Below are 23085 nucleotides of genomic sequence, written 5' to 3'. Positions count from 1 at the left end.
GCATGACTGTCGTTTTTCCCAAAAAGTATAAATTACAGAGCTTTTACTTACATACATTTTTTCTGGTTATTAATCTAGCAGGTCAAATTGTACACTGTGAGTGAAGCCAGGACGGACCGCTAGTGAATGAATAAAAATAATATCTTTATTCTAGAATACAAAGGTCGTCGGATATGTTTTCCACCCAAATTGGTACCAAAATGGTACTTATATTTGTGTACGTGAAATAAAAAAACAAGTTATTTTAGTAGTTCTTGTTTAATCAAACCCTCTCATCGAAATAATAATCATAAACAAAAGTTTGTTACAATTATAACTCAAATACAAAATCTTGAAATAACTATACTTAAATTCTTAACGAACCTAAAATATCTCTGTTTATCTAATTTTTGCACCAAATATGCATATATACAAAGCTTATTTAAATAAAATTCGTATAATTCTGATAGTGTCACATAAAATGCTACATGGTAGTTTTATATATGTATGATATTACGATCATAGTGTGCGACTCGACACAAAAAAAATTTGCTTACATTTTTACTGAATAACTCAAAAAACATATAATAATTTTTATTTCGTATAAAACAAGCATCCTTGCTAGAAAAGTCAAACTTATCAAGTAAGTACCTATTTTTTGCAAACCTTTTAACGTGTAATATTTTTATACATTGAAAATTATGAAGCATTTTTTTCACAGTAATAAATCACAGTTATTATTTTTTCGATTCGCATCTATATATCAAATCATATAGGTACATATGAAAAGTAATTTGACAAGCTCCACACAAAGTGAAACCGAAAGGAATTGAGTATAAAGTACGCTAATTAATATAAGATACGAATAAATATTTTTTCGATTTCTGATTATAGTTGACAATCTTCACCATAGTACACAGAACGAAATGTTTATTATTTGTAATTTGTATACCTATGGAAAAATTGGGGAGGTACAAACATACTCGAACAAGTCACGCAGTTGGCGAAATTCATAGATATGCCGGTATTATTAACGTCTCTGGTTAAACATACGCGGAAATACACTACTTAAATCAAACTAGTTATGATAGATAACATAATCAAAACAAAGTCTTTTATTCTCTTTGAAATTAAACAGACGAATTGAAAATAATGCCATAACAATAATTCAATCTCATAAACGTATATATTTTATTGCACAAAGTTATATATAGGTACTCAGGAAGGGTATCATCGACAAATGCCAGATTTTGGAAATGACAGACGTGTTCAAAATCGCGTTCATGAAGTATAGTTAATATTGGAGCCGATTAGGAAGTAACTATGTTTATAATTAGTGATTACTAACTATAAACATTAATAAATATGTGCCAATACTTCCAAGAACTTTCCGAAGTACATGTATAACTATGTTTTTTATCCCATACTCCGATTTCTTCTTGCGCGGTAAGGTACATGTTAACAACGTAGGTCTAGTTTTCATGTCATTATTTTGACATGTGTAACTCGAAATCATTCCAGTTAATTTTTATGTAAGTTCCTGTTATGGCTGATATTTTAAGAAATCCCGCGCATATGCGCACAATACAGACGTGAAATTAACCTTTTTTTACACCAGCGCCCCTAGCGGCGAGTTCGTTCGCGTTAATCCTCATTAACCAGCTAAATGGAATAACCAAAATAATTTACAGAGAAAATCCATAAAATTTCGACTTGTTTCCGATCAGCTGAGAAGTCAAATATAGGATAGACCAGCATACATTGACACAGATTTCTTTGAAAACCAAATCAGTAAAATTTGTGTAGTATAAAAATATCTATCTGTATCTTAAATAAAAAAGGATTCCCGATTTCTGTTAGGACCGGACTTATATAACGAAACAAAATGTTTTTGTAAAAAATACTTGTTTAAACTTTGCACAAAGCTATATTAGTTTACATTCGCAAATTCTTACTGCTATATCTTATTTCTAGAGTATTATACAGTCAATGTTTAGCAGTCACACTGTAAACATTACAAGGAACTTAACTGATTCGAAATGTGAAACTGAACTTACGTCAATGTATAATACAAAAGTTAGAAATATGCTTGTGACCACTTGTGTGAGTACACAGTACCATGAATGTGAATGGGAGCCTTAAAGGCCTGTACGTAATGCGTAGCGGTACGCATTTATTGTATTGCATTGTAACACATGCGTGCACACGTACGCAACGCAGCGTTACGCATTAGGTCTGCACCGGCCTTATTTCAAGCGTGACATTTATCTCAAGGCCACTGTCTGGTTATAATAGGCCCTATTATTTTTAAAAGTTTTCCGGTCAGTAAACTAACATCTAACTTAGATGTAAGTTAACTTCACGCTACCCCAGAAAATCAAAGGAAGCTGCGAATTTAATACTAAAATATCAAAACAAAATTAAGAATTCGGTAAGGGTTTTAAAGGGCCTAAACTTAATAATCCATCCGCACCAAGTGCTTGTAGGTTATTCGACATGCCATTATGAACGGACACCACAGGAATCCCGAAGCAACCGCTCGCCTGCTCCCTATTCGCTAGGGGAATGAAACTATATATACCTAAACTACTTAACCGTTTTAAGTTATCTTCTTGAGATAGATCTACAACAGGCAACCCTAATTCCCTATTCGGACCAGAGACATTGTGGAACACCCTTTTATGATGTTGCAATTGTAAAGATTTAGGGTACGATGCGGGACACTCGTCGCATTTAAACATCGGTATTTTACTCTGCGGATGAGCATTCGCCATATGTACTTGTAAGGAGTTGTGATTCATAAACATCTTTTTACATAACTTGCACGACAACATACCACCGCCCACTTTCGCTTCGGGAATAGAGAAATTATTAGATTTATTTGCATGTTTGATACTGACTCCGGCGCCAAGGTTAGGAATACGGGGCACAGGTCGTTCCGGACTAGGCGACCTACTTTTCTGCTTCTGTTTGACGCTGATCCCTCGAGATGCTAACGCCCTGGCCATGTCATTCGCTTCCCTATTCACAGTTTTCTTCGTTATAGATATTTGGCTACCGAGATTCAGTTTATCCTTCGCCCCTTGAACGCTATGGATCATAGGCATGCCTTCCCTTTGCTTTTGCATAGCCATGACCTGACAATCTTCGTTATCGTGCTTCCCTGGAAGCAGCATATCGGGCCTTCGCTGCTTCTGTGCCTGAGCGTTCATCATTCCTCCCGGCCTCTTTAGTGGCATTCGAGGTCCGCCTACTTTGCTTCCTCTCACTTGCCCGTGTACTTGTATGCCAGGCCTGATAGATGGCCTCGCACCTCTGACTGTGCTCGGCATCCTAGGTCTAGTCCCCGTCACTGTGGCTCCAGGAGCCATTCTGATTTGACTAGGCGAAGGCATCTGACCTCCTACAATCTGTCCAGGAGCAGCCATTTCCGAGCCCGCAGCGCCGACCAGCTGACCCGGTGCGAAAGTTTGTACGTTCTGTATCCTAACGTTACTACTAGATGGCGGTTTCATCGTGCCACCAGGACTTGAAGCGGGGGCGTATTGGTTACCGACCTGATTAATAGGCACTGATCCAGGAGGCCCCATTTGACCCATCGCAGCTTGTGTGTTCATCATGCCGGCAGAAGTCGGCCCGTAAGCCTGTTGCATATTTTGAAGAGGGGAAGCGGCGGAGTACGGCGTGTTCGGCGCGTATGTGTTGTCAGGGAAACCGGCTTTTGACATAGGTTGTTGATATTGCCCATAACCTTGCTGGCCCATGTAGTGCTGCCCTGGATACTGTCCCGGCATTTGTTGTCCAGTCGCTCCGTACATATTATTTGGAGTTTGCGGATAAGCGGAAGCACCTGGATACGCGTTATAAGGTTGTGGAGGCCCCATCGTCCCCCCAGCGCCAGGGTACGCTTGAATATTTATCATGACATTCTGTTGATGCGTAAAACCTGGCCCGCTTCCCATGCCCGACAATTTCCCAACTTGCTCCGCGAGTTGTTTTACTGGTAATAAACTGGAAAGGATATTTGAAGACTGATTATGACTATAAGGAAGTAGAGAGGAGGAAGCAGATGGCGTGATAAGACTCATGGAGTGACCAGTCATGCGTTTATGTTCCTCTAAAAGTGACATGTCCGTAAACCTAGTATTGCAAACATCGCAAGTATGTTGCGGGCCTAAAGTGTCTATTGAAATGTATTCACTGGCGTCTGAAAGTGCAAGATCCCTTTCCTTTTTCGTCGCACTTGACAACAAGCTTTCAAAGATTTCATCAGTACTTTTTTCTAAGATATCAAGATGAGGTTTCGAATCTGGTGCATTCCAATTAAAATTATGTTGTTTTTCAGTAGACGGTGCTGTAGACAGGCGAGAGGATAGCATAGGAGTTGAAGCGAAACTTGATGGCGTATGTTGCGTTGAAGGGGTGGAAGCAGGAAACGCTGGTGGTGGGTAGACAGAAGCAGGAGTCTCGGTTTTTGGGATGATTGGTTTAATATCAGGCGCAGGAGTAGCTGACACTACACAGCAATCGTCATCGTCATCTCCAGAATCACCATTTATTTCTATAATAGTCAGGTCTTCAGTCTCTTTCTTTGTGACGGGTAGTAAAGGAGCTGTGTTTGAAGGAGTGTTTTGATTAGAAAATAAGGGTTCTGCATTTGTGACTGCGTGAGCATCAGGTTCGCTCTTAACCGACGTAATAGTGGGTGTCGAATTGATTGGTGGTGGAGAAGTTCTTTCAGATTTGATTTGTGTGGAAAATAATGGTGTAGTGTTTGTGGTGACTCTATTGTCTTCATTATCCACTTCTTGTTTCACTACAACATTGTTAACGTCTCGAGATTCGCGTCGTTCAGGTACAGCGGGCGGGGTGGGGGGTGGCGTTGGTGTTGCTTGAGTCGCATGAAATTCTTTTTGTATTGGAAGATTTGCACCTCTCTTTGGAGTTTGTTTCACTGCTGGCCTACCTGGTCTCTTTGGCTGTTTAACTTCCTGAGACACAGATTTAGAAGGTGATTGCGCAGGTTCAGTTTTTGGCACTTTTAATGTTTCAGATTTTATGTGCACCGATTTACCTTGCAAATTTTTAAGTGCGTTAGCAATTTTTTTATTAATTTTATTGGCATCGTCGCTTTCGGAATTCGTCCTGCTTTTATTCCCAGTTTCTTCATCGGCTGAATCTTGATCGGCCCCAGACTCTTCTTGCTCAACTAACTTGTCTTGATCTTCATCGTTTTCACCTTCTTGATCATCTCTACTCTCCTCATTACCGCTTTCTTCTCCATCCTCATCTTCATCATCGGACGTTTTGAAATCTTTCAAACCATTAACAACTGTAAAAGAATTTTTACTGCTCCCGTCTGATTTTAGTTTCAGTTTGATGCCGCCTAGTTTGCCCAACTTATTCATAAGATCATTGGAGCTGTCTTCTGGTTCTTTCTTTATAGGGGTTGCATTCTTTTTGATTGTGAAACCAAGCCCGCTTAGTTTACTAAGTGCAGCATCGGAGTTTTTATTTTGTGCTGTAGGTTTTTTTATGTTCAGATTCATTAACTGAGATACATCGAGTTTTTTAGGCGTTGCTTTCGATGCGGCCGGTTTTGGCAGTGGTGCGTCTTCTTCTTCATCTGACCAGTTCTCATCTCCAGATGGAGGAGTGTCCTCGTCGTCCGAAGGCAGCTTGTCGAGCACCACAGAGGGCAGTGACACGTGCTGGATCAGATGGTTTTCTAACACCTCCCAACTGGTGTAACCTTCGTCACAGGTAACACACCTGTATTCTTGCTTAGGTTTTTTTATAAGTGCCCCTGAGGATTGCAACTTCTTTAATATATTTTGGACATTGTTATTTGGGATTACTTTTTCTTCTGGCTCTTCGTATTCGTCTTCTTCCTCTTGATCTACTGGATCTTGAACATCACCATCTGAAAGCATAGAAAACAAAACTTAACACATTTAACATTACATAACCAGCAGATTAACCAAGAATCAATTATTACAATTTTTTTTATGACAAAATAGATATCTTGTTGTGTCATTGTTAAAGTGATTATTTAAAATTAAAGTTTCCACTTGAATGACTACTAATAACTAGTTCGGACGTTTACTAGTTAATATAAACTTAAAAAGTTATTTAAGTTTTATGTATTTTCACCAGGAAAATAAATATTAATTTGACTGAATAATGAATGAATGTATATTAATTTCACAAGTACAATTAATAATAGTTTCACCAGTATATTTTACTTGTGAAAATCACACATTAGTGTAGCACTAAATATTTTAATAAATAGAATCAATTTTATTGAGATGACTAAAGATCCAAATAAGTTAGATACAATTTAACAATATGTTTAATAAATATTACTAAAGTTGGCTTGTGAAAATACCTACATGTTCAAATAAGCATTCTACAAAGTAGGTAAAGGTAGGTAATTCAATATCTTTACCAGAATCACTACAAATCTAAGTCAGTAAATAATCAATGTAAAAAATATATATATTCTATTTTGTTAGAAAGTGTAATTTAATTTCACAAATATGTTATGGGATGGTTCCCTGAGCGTTTCGACCGCTGGATCGCGCTTTCATTATAATTTTTCAAATTTTAACAAAGGCAAGAATGAATTTTAGTACCTATATGACTTTACTATAATTACTCTGTACTGTAGTAATGTCAATTTTATGAATGATAAATTTTGGAAATGATTCCTTCCTCAGGAAAATTGACAGATTGTAATGACCGCACGGCCGCAGCGGTCAAAACACTCTGCGAACCACCCTATGCTGTTTTAAAAAGAGAATATTAGTAAAGAGGCACTTTGTTTATATCATAGTGGGCAAATGAGCATGTGGTTTGCCTGATGGTAAGCAAACACTGCAGCTCATAGATACCAGCATCCAATATGGATCGCCAATTCACTTCTCAATTACAAAAATTACTTATTTTGCAATGCTGAAGCTTCAAAACAGGGGGTATTAGATAACTTTTAAATGCCGTAGTCAAATTATTTAGAACCAGATAATTAGTAAACCCTGGCTTGCATTTTGATTAGTGTTAAGTACTAGTGTGAAGTGCAGGGGTTAAGTGATCAGTAGATACAGAGTCTCGACAGGCACTGATTAGTATTTTGTAATCAAGTGAGTAGTAATCCGAAATCAATTCTATTTTTTTATGAGAAGCCCCCTCTCTCGCCTGCCAACCTTCCTTCCTACTTCACTTTGTCATGTATACAACTTAAAAGGAGTTTTGTTATGGACAAGAACTTAAAACACAGACAGCATAATTTATTGTTTCTTGGGTAATAATGGGTAAAATAACGTATTTTTAGAGAGATAGATTAGATATTTTTGTAAGATTTAAAAAAAATTTGCATGCAAAGCATGAAATTACAATGGTAGATAATTTATGGGGAGAAATTAACAGAAGGTTGGAAAAAAATCAAAACAAACCTGACTCATCGTTTCTTGGGGATGAAGCTAAATCAGTTTCAAGCTTATTTTCCATGTTTAACCTGTGAACAAGTTAAATTTACTTCAGCTGAAGGTTTATCATTCAATTTGCCATTGCTTTGAATTTGAAGTCTTCATTTCTGTCAAATTATTTATGAAAACTTATGTTTATTTATATAATTTTATGTTTGTTATTAAACCAAAACTTATTCACAGATAATGCTTTAAAAATACATTCTAGCCCCCTCGAAATGTAATTTACGTAGGTAATTTCAGTTTCAGAATAGAACATTGAAACAAGGTAGACCTTGTCTACTTTAGATTTATGTATGCAAGTCTTAAACAACGTATAAATTCATCTAGCAGGTACGGAATTTGAAAGAAACATTTTAACTAGACTTGAAATAAAGAAAGTAAAGAATGCTACATTTCATTACTTTTTAGTTAGTGTTTGAATTTCTATGGTAAATTATAATAGAAATTCAATGTAATAAGTACCTATATAGACAAAAGAAAACATGCTTCATTACAAATAGCAATAGCGTCTGAACTCACGATCATGTTCCAATTAGATGAAAACTGCATCCAAACTCGGTGCAAATTTGATTCAAAATCCACAGTAATCTTTTATTTCTAAACGCAAAAGTTCAAACAATTTTCACTCATACGAGTTTTCCGCTTGTCAAAATATTCCCAATTTCACTACAATATAGGAAAACAATTATAACGATTTACGGAAAATGCTAATTTTATTTTCCGCGAAGTTCTGTCACTGACTGTTGCTACAAACAACACGAAAATAAATACAAAATGGCCGGCCAAAATAAACGACACTTGTCAAAAGCTACGAAATAATCTAAACCCGGATGTCCTCGATCATTTTCATACGATTGAATTCAAGAAAAAGTTTATGAACTTTTAATTACAATTGTAATGGATTTATGTAAATTACAATTGTAACAATAATTAATGAAATCACGTTGAGTCACAGACCGGACGACTATTCGAGCGGTTGAGCGGTCTCGTATCTCGTTTCGCTTCGATCGAAACTGCCACGAAATTCCCCGCAACCCGCAATACAAGCCCGCAACCACATCAAGGCCGAGGTGGACAGAGCGAAATTCTGTTCCGTTCACTCTTGGGTACAGAGGTAAAAAGAAAAGAGCCTCTGCCACTATACATTGCCAAGTATCAGAAGTGCCAGTATTGGCTGGCTGAAGCGGCACCAACGCTGATATTGGCTATCTCTCTCGCACTAGTTTTTATTGATATGTACTCTATATCTGTCTCACTTCGGCGCTTTCTATATAGCTACAGCGCTTCATATATAAATATAGGTAGGTAGCGTAGCGACAAGGAGCGGAATTTATTATCGGATGGAGCATGGAGAGCGGTTTGCCCCGCATTAAGTAGGTAGGTATGTAATTGACCTCGCTCGTTTTGTTTCGAGTGGCAGACAGAAGAGTAGCGAGGCGCGACTTGTGAATAATAATAATTACGCGCCGCGCCGCCGCCATCACGTAAGCGGTCGGATCGCATCGAATAGTAAACTACGAGTCCTACATAATAAATCATTATTATTTTCATAATTTGTAACTTATATTTAGAGATATACGTGTACCTAAGTGTAATTTATTGCAATTGTTATAATAAACGGAGATGGGATATTATTAATAGGATAACCTATGTAGATTATGTGCCTGTACATATTTATAGAAAAAAAAAGTTTCGGCTCCGATGTGTGTTGACTGATTACACACATCGGATCCCATCTTTTTATTTCTTTATATTGCATTTTACTGACAACGGGACTGAACACGTTCCGGGGCATGTGATGATATAGGTATATGCAGCGGGAAATGTGACGAGACACGTAACGGGACACGTCGTCGGCTGGAAGCTGTACAGACCTACGGAATACATTACAGGAAACGGAATAGGACACGGAAAGGAGAATTCACGGGGGCGAACGCTAGTATACATATAAAATTCGACACGTCCAACATTTCTTTCTGTCTTTCTTGTTTCAGTTTGTGAAAAACAGAGTGGTTTTATGAAATGGACGAATGCAAAAGCTGTAGAACCTCTTACTGAGTTTCAACTAGTGAGGGAGATTTTGCAAAATGGACGAATGTGATAGCTATAAAACATATAGAGGACCGAAGTGGTTGAATGAGGGATGATGAAGACAACAGAAAATCTCAATTTGTTTCAATTATTAAGAGTAACTTTAAACGGACGATTACGTAATATGGCGTCGGGCCATTTTACCACGTTATTACGAAAATAGATAACAGAAAATCTCCATTTGTTTCGATTAGTAAGAGTGATTTTGTGAATTGGACGATTACGAATTCTATCAGAACTATTTAATTGGCTTCAATTTGTGTGTGTGAGACATCGATGTACGGAGTGGACTTTGTAAAAGCGGACGTTTATGAAAGCTAACGTACCTACCTACTACTAATTTTGTTTCAATTGATAAAAGCGATTTTGTAAAATGGACGATTAAGAAAGAAACAGAACCTCTCACTTTGTTTCGATTTATGCCCAGAATAGATAATATATATATTGATTCGCAAGTGCAACTTCATTTGAGTTAAGTTTGATGTTTGTTCAGTTGTGTAGGAAACGCGTGATTGCATTTCTACGTCTTTTTCTATACAACTAAACAGTGTTCTCAAAAAAAAACTAAATGATATTAATACTTTAATTGAAACTCCCAAAGTTGTAGAACGTATCACTTTGTTTCAATTTGGGGCAGTGATTTTGTGGAATGGACGTATACGAAAGCTAGCAGAATTTTGGTTTTTGTAGATTAAGAGAAGAAGTAGTAACTTTGCTGTTGCAATATTTTGATTGGCACGCCGAGTTGTCACCGTGTCGTAAACATTACCTACCTTTATTGAAGGAATACATTCTACTCTGAAAAAAGAAGATATACCTACTTAAGCACTTCACGACAGCTATAGACAGATAAGCAATGGCGCCAGCGGCTGTAGATAGCACAAATGATAGCATACCTTTACTATCTTATCAAAGATAATATAGTGCATGTGACTGCCCAATCACACACACATTTCTTCTACCAATCGTGATAAATTATGTGTTTTCAATAAATTCTGAACAAATTTAGGTAGGTTACTACTTGTTTGTTTCTCTTATCGATACAATAGCGTGATAGTATAATCAAATTTAATTGGATTGATATCGAAATAAGCGCACAATGTCAATCAATCAAAATGAAATACTTTAAGCTTAGTATTTCCCTTTTATGTAAAGTACCTAATGTAAAACGACAATAATTTAGTAACTAAGTACTTACTTACCTAAAAACTGATAATAATTTGGAGCGTTTTAAAATTGTAGCTTTTGTCCGCGGCTTCGCTCGCGTGATTTCCCACGGCAGCAGTTATTTTTCCGGGATGAAAGGTAACCGATATCCTTCACCGTACTTCAAACTACATGTATGTAATTTATCAAGAAGATTGTTTGAGTAGATAGAGCGTGAAGAGGTAACAAACAAACTTACTATCACATTTTATAATATTAGTTTAAGGATTTTATATTTATTTGATTAAATTTTAATTTCAGAATTAACAATCAGTGAAAAATGAGTAAAGACGGGTCAGCAGAAGTCATTTACTGCTAACGTAGCGATCAATAAACGCATGCGCTCTCCCTAGAAAGAGACAGAATACCTATCAGGCTTAGTCTGGGGATCTGGGGGCTTACTTTATGAAGCCCCCTGTGGGATGGGGAGAAGTCGAGACGGGACGGGACAAGTACGGGGAGATAGACCGGAAAAGGGGCGAGGGTAACTGATTCTTTATGATTATAATAGAATTGACATGAACGCGTTGAACACAGCAATTGTAGGTTAGTTTCTCATGCCGTGTTTTGTCACGTGACGTAGGTACCTAACTAAGATTCCATATTGTGTGAGTTAAGTTATAATGAATGATGTGATCTGATAGATTACTGTACTTATCCTATAAGTAATGTTTTGTTTTAGTTTATAGACATAAAGTAAAACTATTTATCTGCGTTTGTGCAAACAAATAAGTACTACCTATTAAGGTAGGAGGTCTAGGTATATCTTATATAAGTAAGTTTTATATCACTATGTTTACCTCATAAATATAAAGGTATGTGTATGTATGTTCCTATTATAAGTTTAATAGGAAGTACCTACCTAATTATACCTACCTAAGTACGAACAGGTACCTAGGTATCTGTGTATGGCCTACATAAGCAATATATATAATACTTATATATTCAAAATTTTCACACATTTGCCTACTAAACATAATTCTTATTTAAAAAATCGAATAGGTACTAAGGTAGATTTGTCTATTCGCTGAAAATGGTACATTTTATTACGCATTACCAAACTGAATATTTAGGTGGATTAGTTAGGTAGTTCTTATACCTACTTTGGTAAGGTAAGTAGGTAGGTATTATTCATAGCTTTTTATTATTATCTACCTAGGTATATTCTTCTTATTTCTTTTAGGTTTTATCTGTCACAAATTGCATTGTACGTGTACGTACTGCAACAAATCTAAAAAGAACGTTCGTATTTTGAAATTGTAAACCTTAGGAAGTTTACCTAACTGTACTAATCAACGTCAATATTAATACGTCAATGTATTACGTCAATAATTATTAATTACTTAATGTCATAATCATTCGTATCATTAATAATAATGACATCAGAAGTGAACAAAAGAAATGTCAGAATCACTGAACAAATGTAATAATAATTATGTTCCGGTTCGTCGCGCCTGACGATATTACTTTATAGCAAGGACAGAGTCAGACCGAACGGGCTCAACTTTTCCGAGACAATCCGAGCGAGTCTCAACCTCAACCAGTTTTTATTATTACTTTTGACGCACGGATGCCATTGATTTTGAGATTTCCAACCTTGTTATAAACGCATTAAGGTTCATGTTCATAATACACCCTAGTTTTGTGTGTTCTTTTAGAGCACGGAATAATTGTCATTATTTTTAAAGGGATAAGGCTAAAATTAACGTGTATTCTATTCGGGTATTATTATTCCATTATCGTACGGCTCACTATAGCATGCTCTAGCTAGTCTAGGGCTGCGCGTCGTTTATGAAATAACCTTTTTTATCGCGTGATATTTTAAGTTCATGTGGGTGAGGAAAGGGGGAGTGGGCGACCCTCGCCCGCCCGCTCGCTATATAGGTAGGTACTCGACGACGATGAAAGTTGGCCCGGGTATTTTTTTTGATCTATGGTGTTGGCGTATCTTTTATAAGATTTTAAAAAAGGAATCAGTCAGTTTGTATCCTAACCTATGGCCTACCTCTTTTTATTAATCCAAAATACCTACTAATAGGTAGGTATTACAAATGCGAAAGATAGTTTGTACTTAAGTATGTTACTCTTCACGCTTTACCTGCTCAACCAATCTTCTTAAAATTTTGCATACACGTAGCTTGAAGTACGGACAAAGACCTAGGGTTTTTGTCCCGAAATTCCCACGGCAGAGAAGCCCCGGGCGTAGTTAGTTGTATAGATATTATGTCTATATATTTTGGTACTAAGTAGTGCTTTAGGCATAATGTACGGGCACTAATCAATAAGATCATCATAAACACAGATTACATAATACCCCAGTGATAAAGCATGGGTGCATTTTATCAAATACATAGTCAGAAAGCATTCTATTATTGGGGCTACAAATAAACATGGAGCAAAAATTCATTTTTTGTATGTATGTTTGTTAGTAAAACGATGACTTTCGAACCGTTGGTTTGATTTTGATGAAATTGAAAAGGTATGTAGGATCTATCAATACAATTTACGTGAAATAGTTTTTGATATATTCACAATTTTGTAAAAAAAAGTATTATTTTGTAAAAAATATTTCAGTCCATAGCTTTTTAAGTTACTAGAAGTTTCACAATCATGCCGAATGAATAAATAAAACAAACATTATTAGTGTACCAGAATTCTTTATTTTAATTAATCCTATTTGTATAAAATTACACAATAACATTATAGGTTAAAATAGTTGTTGCTTACATAAGCAATAAATTACAATTGTAAATGGCTTTAAAGTTATTTATGTTTAGTGCTTATTATTTTGTTCAAAAGCTGTAAGTTTTCTTGAGAAATAAATAAATATTTCAACATTAATCACAATGGTATGATGTAGTAGCTTCATAATTATGTAGTCATGTGAAGCTACCGCGCACGGATCTTTATGTTACGGTAATAGATGCGAATTCTGTCTAGAATAGTACCAAATCCTCCCGCGCATGTCGGACGAGGCGACTAAGGGACACATGCCTTAACAACAGTTAGGCAACAACCTAATCACCAAAGAGGGCTGACATCGGGCAAGCAGCCAGTCGTAAAAGCATAGCCAAATCTTCAAAATGTATTGGTATTTACGCGATTCTGGGCTTCGAGGCGTTACGGCTCCGAATGTAATCGGAAACACGCGAGGATGAGTGAATAGATGCGAAATTGCAATTTATTTGTGTATTTTGATATGCAGTTGTCTGTACATCAAATTGACAATGTTTCAATGTAAAGAGCTTCATAGTCCTTATAAGTTTTCCCTTCATATCTCCTGTTAGGCGATATATATTTTTTCATTTCGTTGTCGGACCAGAAATTTAGACTTTCCCTCCCCAAGTCTAAAGTCTTTACTGTCCTCTGCAAGCTGAGCATGTTTTGATGCAGTCGCTTTTTGATCTTGTCCGTGATCTGGGCTTCTTCATTCTTTTTCGGTTGTAAATCTATAAAAAACCATACATGTTATTGAGCGTGTTACCTGATTTCGAAATGTGTAACCCGAATAACTACTTTTAAAACTGAGTTAGAAGCTGTGATTGCAAAAGTCACAAAGTTTCACTGATAGGTGGTGTCATGAAATTAATTTGTTCAAGAAACTAATTTGGTCAAATCTCAACAATAACACATGTAGCTAAATCTTACCAATATCAAATTCGAGTTTCCTTCCACTCTCAATCTTCTCCAACGTCTTCTCCATAGTTTCCTTGCTGTGTGCCAGCTGCAGCAATTTGCGGATATTGTGCGACAGACAGACAGACACGCAGAGGAGCGGCGGGATGTCGTCGTGCTGCCATCTAGCGAGGAGGCGGGAAACTGCCGCGCGAAGAGTTTCGAATATCCAGATTTTTTCTCCGCTGTAATTTTATTTTTCACACACATAATCCAAAAATTATAACATTTTTTACGTGAGTGCTCTCTTTCAACTTCGCGTGTTTTCGGTCACATTGACGCCCAAAAGACCAGAGTTCACGTAAAAATTTTACCAATAAATTGTAATATGATTTTATAACTGGTCAACTCTCTTTCGGAATGCTATTGTTGCTTATTGGCTGTTAGGCTATGTGTTCCTTGGTCGCTTCGTACGACTTCCACGAGAGGATATTGAGTAGTCCTATTCCAGGGCGGGATCACACGCAACTATCATGCCATTTTAACGAACAAACTAGTAGTACACACCTGTCCAAAACAAGTTTCCTATTATTCTCGAGACAGAATTTCTTCAAATAAATTCTCAACTCGTCAATGAAAGTTGGGTTTGTGTTGTTATCTGTAATAAAAAATTAAATTTTATTACACCTAAATATTTTTTTATCAATTGGCTAAGGGAGTTAGGTATTCAATTAATCGACTTTCTTTGTCACTTACACAATATTATCGAAAAAAGAAAGTAACAGATTCTAACGACGGTATGTTGGAGGCCCAAGATGGAGTCGAGGACCGCAAACTTACGATCTGTCAATCGTTTCTTTCGAGTAAAACACAGTGCGTTAAATAATATCTATCCATGTATGGTATATTGTACTTCATATATAGGTACTTCTTTTGACAAAAGAATTACTCATCGCAGCCATTTGTTGGAAGACGACGGAAGTGCAATCACTTTCAACTAATGTCAAAAACTAAATTTTATATATATTATGGAGCTTGTATGATTTGGCTTGGAGTCAAAATTCCTAATATACTTTAATGAGACAAAAAGTAAATATCATAAACTAATAGATTAAAGTGACATTTAGTTATTTTATTTGGTCATTTAAATACCTATATGTATATATTTTATTTTTCATACTATTTTCCCGGTATGCATACCTGTAGGATCATTGAAGGAGCATCCCTCGGATACATCGAGATCCAGACTGAGCTCTACTCTGTTTCTCTTTCTGTCTCTCCTCTCCTCGTAGAACTGCCTGACTGTCATTATCGACTCCGGAGGGAACTCCAAGTGGCCTGTAACATAAATAACTAAATACAGCTTGACCATAAAGAATAGAAATTAATTAAAGTGGAACTAAAAATTTTCCATACAAAATTGTTGCCATACATCAAAAATTTTACGTCAAAAATGTGAGAGCTACGAAGAATCTAGTGCATCATTTTTTGTCACCTCTTTATGGTCAAGCTGTACATACAGACGAATGCCATAGATTGACTTTGGGGCTAAGTTCGCGACTTGTGGTATGGGATACTAACTCAATAATACTATATATATATATCTATACATATAATACAACTGTAAGTGTTCTATGTCTGTACATAGAAGATATTGAAGTAAAATATTTGTAGAGGATTTATATGAGACTAATAGAAGCCAAAACATTTTTTTTTTACTTTTTTGACAATGTTTGTTTGCGACTTGAATAATCTGACACTAGTGTGTCGAAAAGAAAGATTACCTCTGAATCTATCGTTTTCTTGCACGGGCAGGTCCTTCTGGAAGCCATTGAAGATATGTATTAGACACTCTCGGATATTTAGGATTTTCTTCTCAGTAGCAGCTAGATTTGTTAGTGTTCGCTTTAGCTCGTCTCTTTTGCTTTCCTATGGTGTGAGAGAGAGAGAGAAATATTATACACGTGTATTACATTTCATATTATAAAACAAAGTCCTCTGCCGCGTCTGTCTGTACGCGATAAACTTACAACACTACTGCACGGATTTTCAGGTGGTTTTCACCAGTAGATAGTGTGATTCCCGAGGAAGGTTTAGATGTATAATTTGTTATGTTTTTACCCGTGGTCACAAATTTTCGCATTTATCCTAACTAATATTAGAAATGCGAAAGTAAGTTTGTTGCTTCTATCTAAAAACCAATCTTCATGAAATATTGCATACATGTAGTTTATAGTATGAAAAAGGACATAGGGTATTTTTCATCGCGGAAAAATAACTGTTTCCGCTGGAAATTTACGCGGGCAACAGTTAGTGATATAATACAACTCACGATATAGTTATCGAGCTGAGCGATGTTGCCGTTCCCCCCCCGCGCGCCGCAGCCCCCGGCGCGGAAGGCGCCGGCGCGACGCGCGGCCCGCGCGGACAGCGCGCGGAGCGAGCGCGCGCGCGCCTCTGCGCGTGCGCGCTCGCACCGGACCACCACCAACTCGCACGCTTCTTCTGAGAGGTACTTCTATTGAATATAATTGGATGTTTGCAAATTTATCTAATGAAATAAAAAAAATTAAGATAGGGCCAAATAGCATCAATTTTATCGATTTCTTTAATTTATGAGCAATTTAGTACTACAAATTTATGGTATACTAGATAATTGATTGTGTGTGTATCTTTGCCATTTTCCACATTATGTCAATATATATAGTATATAACTACTATCCATACTATCAATGCTAATGTTATAAAGATTATATTTGTATTTTGCTTTTTTTTTATTTACGCTAAACTCAAAAACTACTGGGCCGATTAGAATGAAAATTGACACAGAAGTAAACGAATCATTCAAGAGGCTACTTTTTAATTATGATATTACCAGAGCAATATAGTATAGTATACTATATGTACAGTAGTTAAATTTTCATAGATAACCACTAACGTACACTAAGATCGTTGAGCGCAGCAGCCAATCGCTTCCTGGTGAGTGCGGTATGCACTCTGTTCTTCATGGCTTCTAGCGCCAGACTGCTGTGCAGGGCGGCGGTGTGTGCCAGCACACTCTGTGGACTTGTACTGAAAGTGGAATAAAAACAATAATTTATGAGCTACTATGTATAATAAAGAAATCAATGTGGGCTTGCAATGTAAGCAAAATAAAAACAATCGATAGGACAGCATGCTATTACGTCAAATATTTTTTTACACGTGTCCAAAAAAGCGTTTTAATTATAATAACAAAAATAGTTCGACGACATCGACACGCCAAGAAGTAAGTAGTCAAATGGTCTCACTCTGAATCATTGTAGTTGGTAGTGTGGGTGTTGGACAGAGAAGAAACTATCGCCGCTCGTCTCTCACACAGCAGGGGCCAGAGGGCGTCGCCGCGGGACGACACTAGTGACGTCACGTACTCTTCTGAAATTACAATATCAAAGTCAAACCGTCCTATGATCGAAAAGTCCCAGTTTCGAATCCTACACGTGGCACATGAGTTTGTATACCAATCTGACTATTGTTTTCATACAGCGCCGCATGCTTCCCGTGAAGGGAAACGTCATAGGCAAATAAATAATTTTGATTTAAGTTCACAAGTGTGTATGTGATAGTCGTAAAAGTCATGTTAGGCGTTGGCTATGAAGAGGCGAGGTATTGGTGAGGACCAATACCTCGCCTCTTCGTAGCCAACACACAAAGAACGCTAAATTCAGCTCGCTAAGAAGTATGTATGAAGATGAAGAAAAATAAATTATGGAAGAATATCAAAGAATGTGTAAATGAAGGAATTTCTCACCAGTTTCATGGTCCCCATTGGTAGACACCACAGAGGAGCTGGCGACGGGATTCGAAGCTAGCAACGAGGTGGATGCAGCGGATGATGGCATTTGTTTCCGGAACACGGACATACATTTCTCCAGCTTATTCTGCAAACATTTTTTATATTTATATATTATACTTTATTGTACCAATTATATACTTATACTTGTGTCAGTGCTGCGTTTATTTGATGCTACAAACACACACGCAAAGTAATCAAATAGATAAAATAAGAAAATCATGAAAAATAAACTATATCAATAAAATAGTATTTTATTAACACCTGCACATCACTCTCTTCATCAAAGCAGCAGAGAGAGTCAGCGATAGTCCTGGTCTCCTCTAGGTTCTCCTTCTTGGCTCTCAAGTCAGCGGTGACCTGCTGCAGCAGCCACGCGCGCCGCTGGAGCGCCTCGATGCGGTCCCGGGTTGTGTTGCGTTGGGATACTGCAACACGATAATTTTCATAAGAGACTATTAGATTGATGTTTTTCAACTTTGTGTCTTGATGGCATTTGACAACGAGAACAAGTCAAATCATGTCTTCCTAAAAATGAGCTTCATTTGCTGCAATTTTGTCATGCATTGAATGAAACAAAATCTCACAGACAACAATAAAAACTTGTATAAAAAATGTAACTTTTACAAATCACTTATTATTTAAATAATCTTTACACTTCATAGAGATCTTGTCAGTGAGTTGCTTCAGCTTCTCCTGACTGCTGCAGACCCTGGCTTCCATATCAGCCACCTGGTCGCGCAGCTCAGTCTGCTGTTGCCACAGGGCCAGAGGTTCAGGCATTATAATGTTTATGTCGTGCTGTAAATAAGACAAATACGTATTTGTCTTTGTTGTTGGGAAGTTTAGATGTATGTACATCTAAACTTCCCAAATAATATATTTTTAATGCAAAATTGTTTGTTTATTATAGTGTAGTGTTTGTTTATTTGTTACCTCTTCACACTTTATCAATTCAACCAATCTTATTGAAATTTTGCATACATGTAATGAAATTTAAATTCATGTGGGTGAAGACGCAGGTAAAAGCTAGTGTGTTTGTCCATCTTTCGCATCAAAACAGAGCATTGGATAGTGGGGATTTTTTATGAAGAGATAAATAGAGAGCTGGAGAACAATATAGGCTACTTTGCCACAAGAAATAGTTTATTATTATAAAGAATGACAAATATTAAGTATAAAACAAATTGCTATTACCTCATTAAAAGGGCTCTTCTTCTGCCACTTCTGGACATCATCACAGAAGACTTGGAGCCTTTTCTGTCTGATCACATCCTTTGGTTCCACATGCTCCATCAAACTTCGCCAGACCATGTAATACTGTCCCCGACATATTCTAAATTAAAGGAAAGACAAAACAAAGAATTGTATGAGAAAATAAGTTATGGCAATTATGCTACATATGTAAGATGTAGGTATATTATTATAACTAGGTAACCATTTTATAAGAGATTTTATTACATTACACGTGTGCGGTTCCCTGACTAGACCATTTCAAGTACAAGGCGACAGTCAGAGATCACAACAGCATTCCCAAACCGGGTTGACATCAGTGTGGCGGCCAGTCGTAAATCCGAAACCCGATTTGCAAAATTTGCGCTTATTTTACAAAGGCTGATGATATTGTGGCGTCACAGTCGATGGAGAAAGAACGCACAGATGAGAGGTTTTACGTAAATATTTACTGAAAAAAACTTACTCTGAAATCTTTTCAATTGAGGGAACTTTCTCAGGAGGACATCCCATTCCTAGTAGCCATTCTGCAAATTTTTCAGGAACTTGTTCACGACTTAACTTTTCGCAATTCATTTCTAAGGGATTGCTTTCTATTTTAGAAAATTACATAAAATAAACGATCAAACAACACCTCATTTGAATCTTTCCGTTGTTTAGTTTGTTTTTGTGAACATGTTTTTTTTTAATTCTCTGTGACTAGTGCAAAGTTGTCAAATCATGACAGCTATTACAAGAAGTTTTTTTCCTATTTTATCCAAAAAATTGAATTTTTAATGAAGTTTACTAATGAATCTTATGGTTATTTTAAGTTGGTTCGTAAAAAATAATTAATCGTTGTGATTGTTTCAAAATACCTAGTTTCTAGTTAAAATTGTATTTTTATGATATAAATCACACAACTGATTGTGTACTTGTTCATCGCTGAAATATTCTAAATTAACTTAATACTAAATTCTAAAAAAGTAATTAAGTGACTGTTTTCCTATGGTTTAAAATTTATTTCATAATATCATTAAAAAAATTCTTTAAACTAAAATATGATGATGAAATAAAAATCAAGCGAAGAGCAGAATTGATTATTTTCCCGATTAAAAACTGTTGGGATTTCTGTTTCGCCATCTCTATCCAAAAATAAATAAGACATCAGTCATACGTCATACGTCATTTGTCAAGTATGTCAGCTTGCTGTCACTGTCAGAGAGGGAAGAAAAGCAAGTTGGTTTTTTATTGTTGATGTTGTGTACAGGAACTGGAAATAATTAAAATGTTAGGGAATATAAAGGAATTTATATCCGTTGTGCAAGATGGGTTAAGTAATAACAACAATTTGAGACAAACCCTTCAAGAAGTTCAAAGGGTAAAGAATATTTTTAAGGAGAAACACCAACATTCTAGCGAAGCGAAAGTGAACTATGGGGCTGGTGGTGCCTTATTAGAAAAATACCAAAATGACTGGGCTGAACTGCATGCCAACGCTGAGACTAACTCTAAAGCCGCAGAGGACGTTGATAAAACCATACAGGAGTTACATGCTATTGCTAAAATAAGGTTACAAAGTGCACAAGAGTTGAGTCACAATTTGGCCCAAATACCGAACTTGGCTGCTTCAGTGGCACAGTGTATGGAGAGCTTGAGAAATGTACAGACTATGATGAGAAACGTAGAGGAGGAATTGGTCCAATTTGAAGATATTGTGGAGAGAAGTGCCATGGAGAGCTGGAAATTGGATCATCATTATCAACTGTCTTTGTATAAAGAAAAGAAAATGGGTAAATTGTACTAAATTACTATACGAACATATTGTAAAATGTGAGAACTCTTGAAAGCATTCAAGAATTCTCTGTATTTGTCGTTATTAGGTTCTTGTTGGTTTGGAAGTCCTTCAGATATGCTTTGGACTATGAAATTCAATATAAATATCTAATAGGCTAGAAACCACATAAAAATGAGATGGGTTCAGTCTTCCATATGTTCCTATCCACTGCCAGTTATTTTACTTCCTGATTCTTAATTCCATAAACACGCCATACATATGAGGTAAGCCTTTGAGCCTTTGAGCCAACTCTTGGTTCTGTCTACCCTGTAACTGATAAAGAGATGTTACTGTTTCTGCACAAATAACTATTTTATTTACAGAGGCTCTGGAAGAAATTAGAAGTCAGCTGGCAAAAGATAACTCTGTGAAATCCTGCGAGCAAGAGAGACAACATCTAGCAGAGTTGCAGGCCAAGAGAGAGACAAGTGCTGCAGCCTTCAACAGCGATATGGCTCGATACTTGAGCAGTGGAACTGTGCCAGCAGGTTTGTAGTATTGTTATTAATCCTTTATGTATCTCAAGCCCAAACATGCCTCAGTTGCAGCAAACCTGCACAGAATAATAAAGATATCCCATTTTATCTCGTTGAAAGTTGACTAGAGTGTTAGTAGCACTAAGAACTATTTGGTAAAATGTTGCAATTATTGTAAATTTGCCAGCCTCCCATCATTGTTCAGGCCAAGGTTATAACAATTTTCAATTATAACATTATTTGTGTCTATTTCAGTGCCTAAAACCCAACCAAACATAACCCTAGAACAAATACAGCTGGACGATGACAGGACAGACCTAGAAAAATTTCTGGGTAGTTGAGGCTAAGTGCACAGTCATAAGAGCTTGTAGACTTGTTAGATTTTCCAAAGGTAATGTATTTTTAAATATTCTTATTTCATATGTTATTTTGTTTTAAAAAGTTTTGTTACACATGAAAACTATTTAACTAATTTTAAAAAGAATATTGAGAAAAAAAAATATTCAATGGGAATTAAACCTGCCTAACAGAAGTGTTTTTATGAGCTGTCGAGACGAAAGGCAGGGGTACATTTCCCACTCCTTCTTAATTCAAAATTTGTTATTTCTTGTCTGTAGTTATAAGGTTTTCGTGGACCACAACTGATAAAGTATATCTTAATTAATATTGATGTAAATAAATATATTTATTGAATTTTATATATTTCTTTGTATAATGTATACAACCCTATATTTTCCCCAGCCATAAATTGTACAGGCAGTAGTTCAGACTACATCATTGTGTCAATTTATTACAGCTTTGACAAATGGATATTGATGAAATTCAGCATGGGAATAGTTTCAAATCAAGATCATGTTTTCATTATAAATTATAAGTTTTGAGTAGGAAGGCGTTGAGTTCCGTATTCTGGCAGTTGACAAAATGGTAAAGTTACATCTCCGAGGTACAACCACTTGGATATTCCTAGGGAGGGTTGACGTCAGGCAGGCGGCCGGTAAAATCTAGACAATCTGTAAAATCTAGGAAACTTTAATGGTTTACTTTTTGGTATACTTCTGAATCTTATTGTATGGGGTGATGTTCCTCTCTCTGAGTAGAAATAAAATGTATGTACTGATTGTATGCTCTTCTAAAGCTCTATTAAAGATTTGTTTGCTGTATGTTGTCTGTGTGTCATGTCAGATGCCTTTAAGCGTCTGTAATAAAATCTGACACCAGTGTTAGCAATAAACACACTCGATAATTAAGAAAGATCTGTGTAAAAGTGTTGTCAAAATAATATCTCAATTTTGAAGTCATCCAATGAAATCACATAACATTTATTTTCATTATTTCGTAAAATATTTGAAA

General features: G+C 36.4%; 3 protein-coding genes and 1 long non-coding RNA gene across 4 annotated transcripts; 2 read left to right on the top strand and 2 right to left on the bottom strand.

Moving 5' to 3' along the window:
* Window positions 1-242: 242 nt before the first annotated feature.
* LOC128679769 (uncharacterized) lies at window positions 243-8583 on the bottom strand. Its single transcript, XM_053762208.2, has 3 exons — window positions 7986-8583; window positions 7431-7492; window positions 243-5902 (listed from the first exon to the last, which is right to left on the bottom strand). Exons 2-3 carry the CDS (start codon window positions 7483-7485, stop codon window positions 2400-2402), a joined length of 3558 nt encoding a protein of 1185 aa, XP_053618183.1. The 5' UTR covers window positions 7486-7492; window positions 7986-8583; the 3' UTR covers window positions 243-2399.
* Window positions 8584-12209: 3626 nt separating this feature from the next.
* On the top strand, window positions 12210-18311 carry LOC128679789 (uncharacterized). Its single transcript, XR_008405781.2, has 3 exons — window positions 12210-12647; window positions 16718-16890; window positions 18172-18311. It is a non-coding gene; the product is annotated as an uncharacterized LOC128679789 (long non-coding RNA).
* Window positions 13401-20135, bottom strand: LOC128679773 (uncharacterized). Its single transcript, XM_053762213.2, has 13 exons — window positions 19910-20135; window positions 19408-19546; window positions 18867-19011; window positions 18475-18638; window positions 18169-18298; window positions 17669-17792; window positions 17321-17450; window positions 16711-16896; window positions 16163-16307; window positions 15579-15716; window positions 14946-15036; window positions 14412-14623; window positions 13401-14212 (listed from the first exon to the last, which is right to left on the bottom strand). The coding sequence occupies exons 1-13, from the start codon at window positions 20017-20019 to the stop codon at window positions 13980-13982; spliced, it is 1947 nt and encodes a 648-aa protein (XP_053618188.1). The 5' UTR covers window positions 20020-20135; the 3' UTR covers window positions 13401-13979.
* Window positions 20136-20633: 498 nt separating this feature from the next.
* On the top strand, window positions 20634-22437 carry Dysb (Dysbindin). Its single transcript, XM_053762224.2, has 3 exons — window positions 20634-21215; window positions 21583-21747; window positions 21991-22437. The coding sequence occupies exons 1-3, from the start codon at window positions 20711-20713 to the stop codon at window positions 22074-22076; spliced, it is 756 nt and encodes a 251-aa protein (XP_053618199.1). The 5' UTR covers window positions 20634-20710; the 3' UTR covers window positions 22077-22437.
* Window positions 22438-23085: the final 648 nt, after the last annotated feature.

Source organism: Plodia interpunctella, chromosome 22 (assembly GCF_027563975.2).
Source record: "Plodia interpunctella isolate USDA-ARS_2022_Savannah chromosome 22, ilPloInte3.2, whole genome shotgun sequence".
NCBI lineage: Eukaryota > Metazoa > Arthropoda > Insecta > Lepidoptera > Pyralidae > Plodia > Plodia interpunctella.
This window is presented reverse-complemented; position numbering and strand designations above follow the sequence as displayed.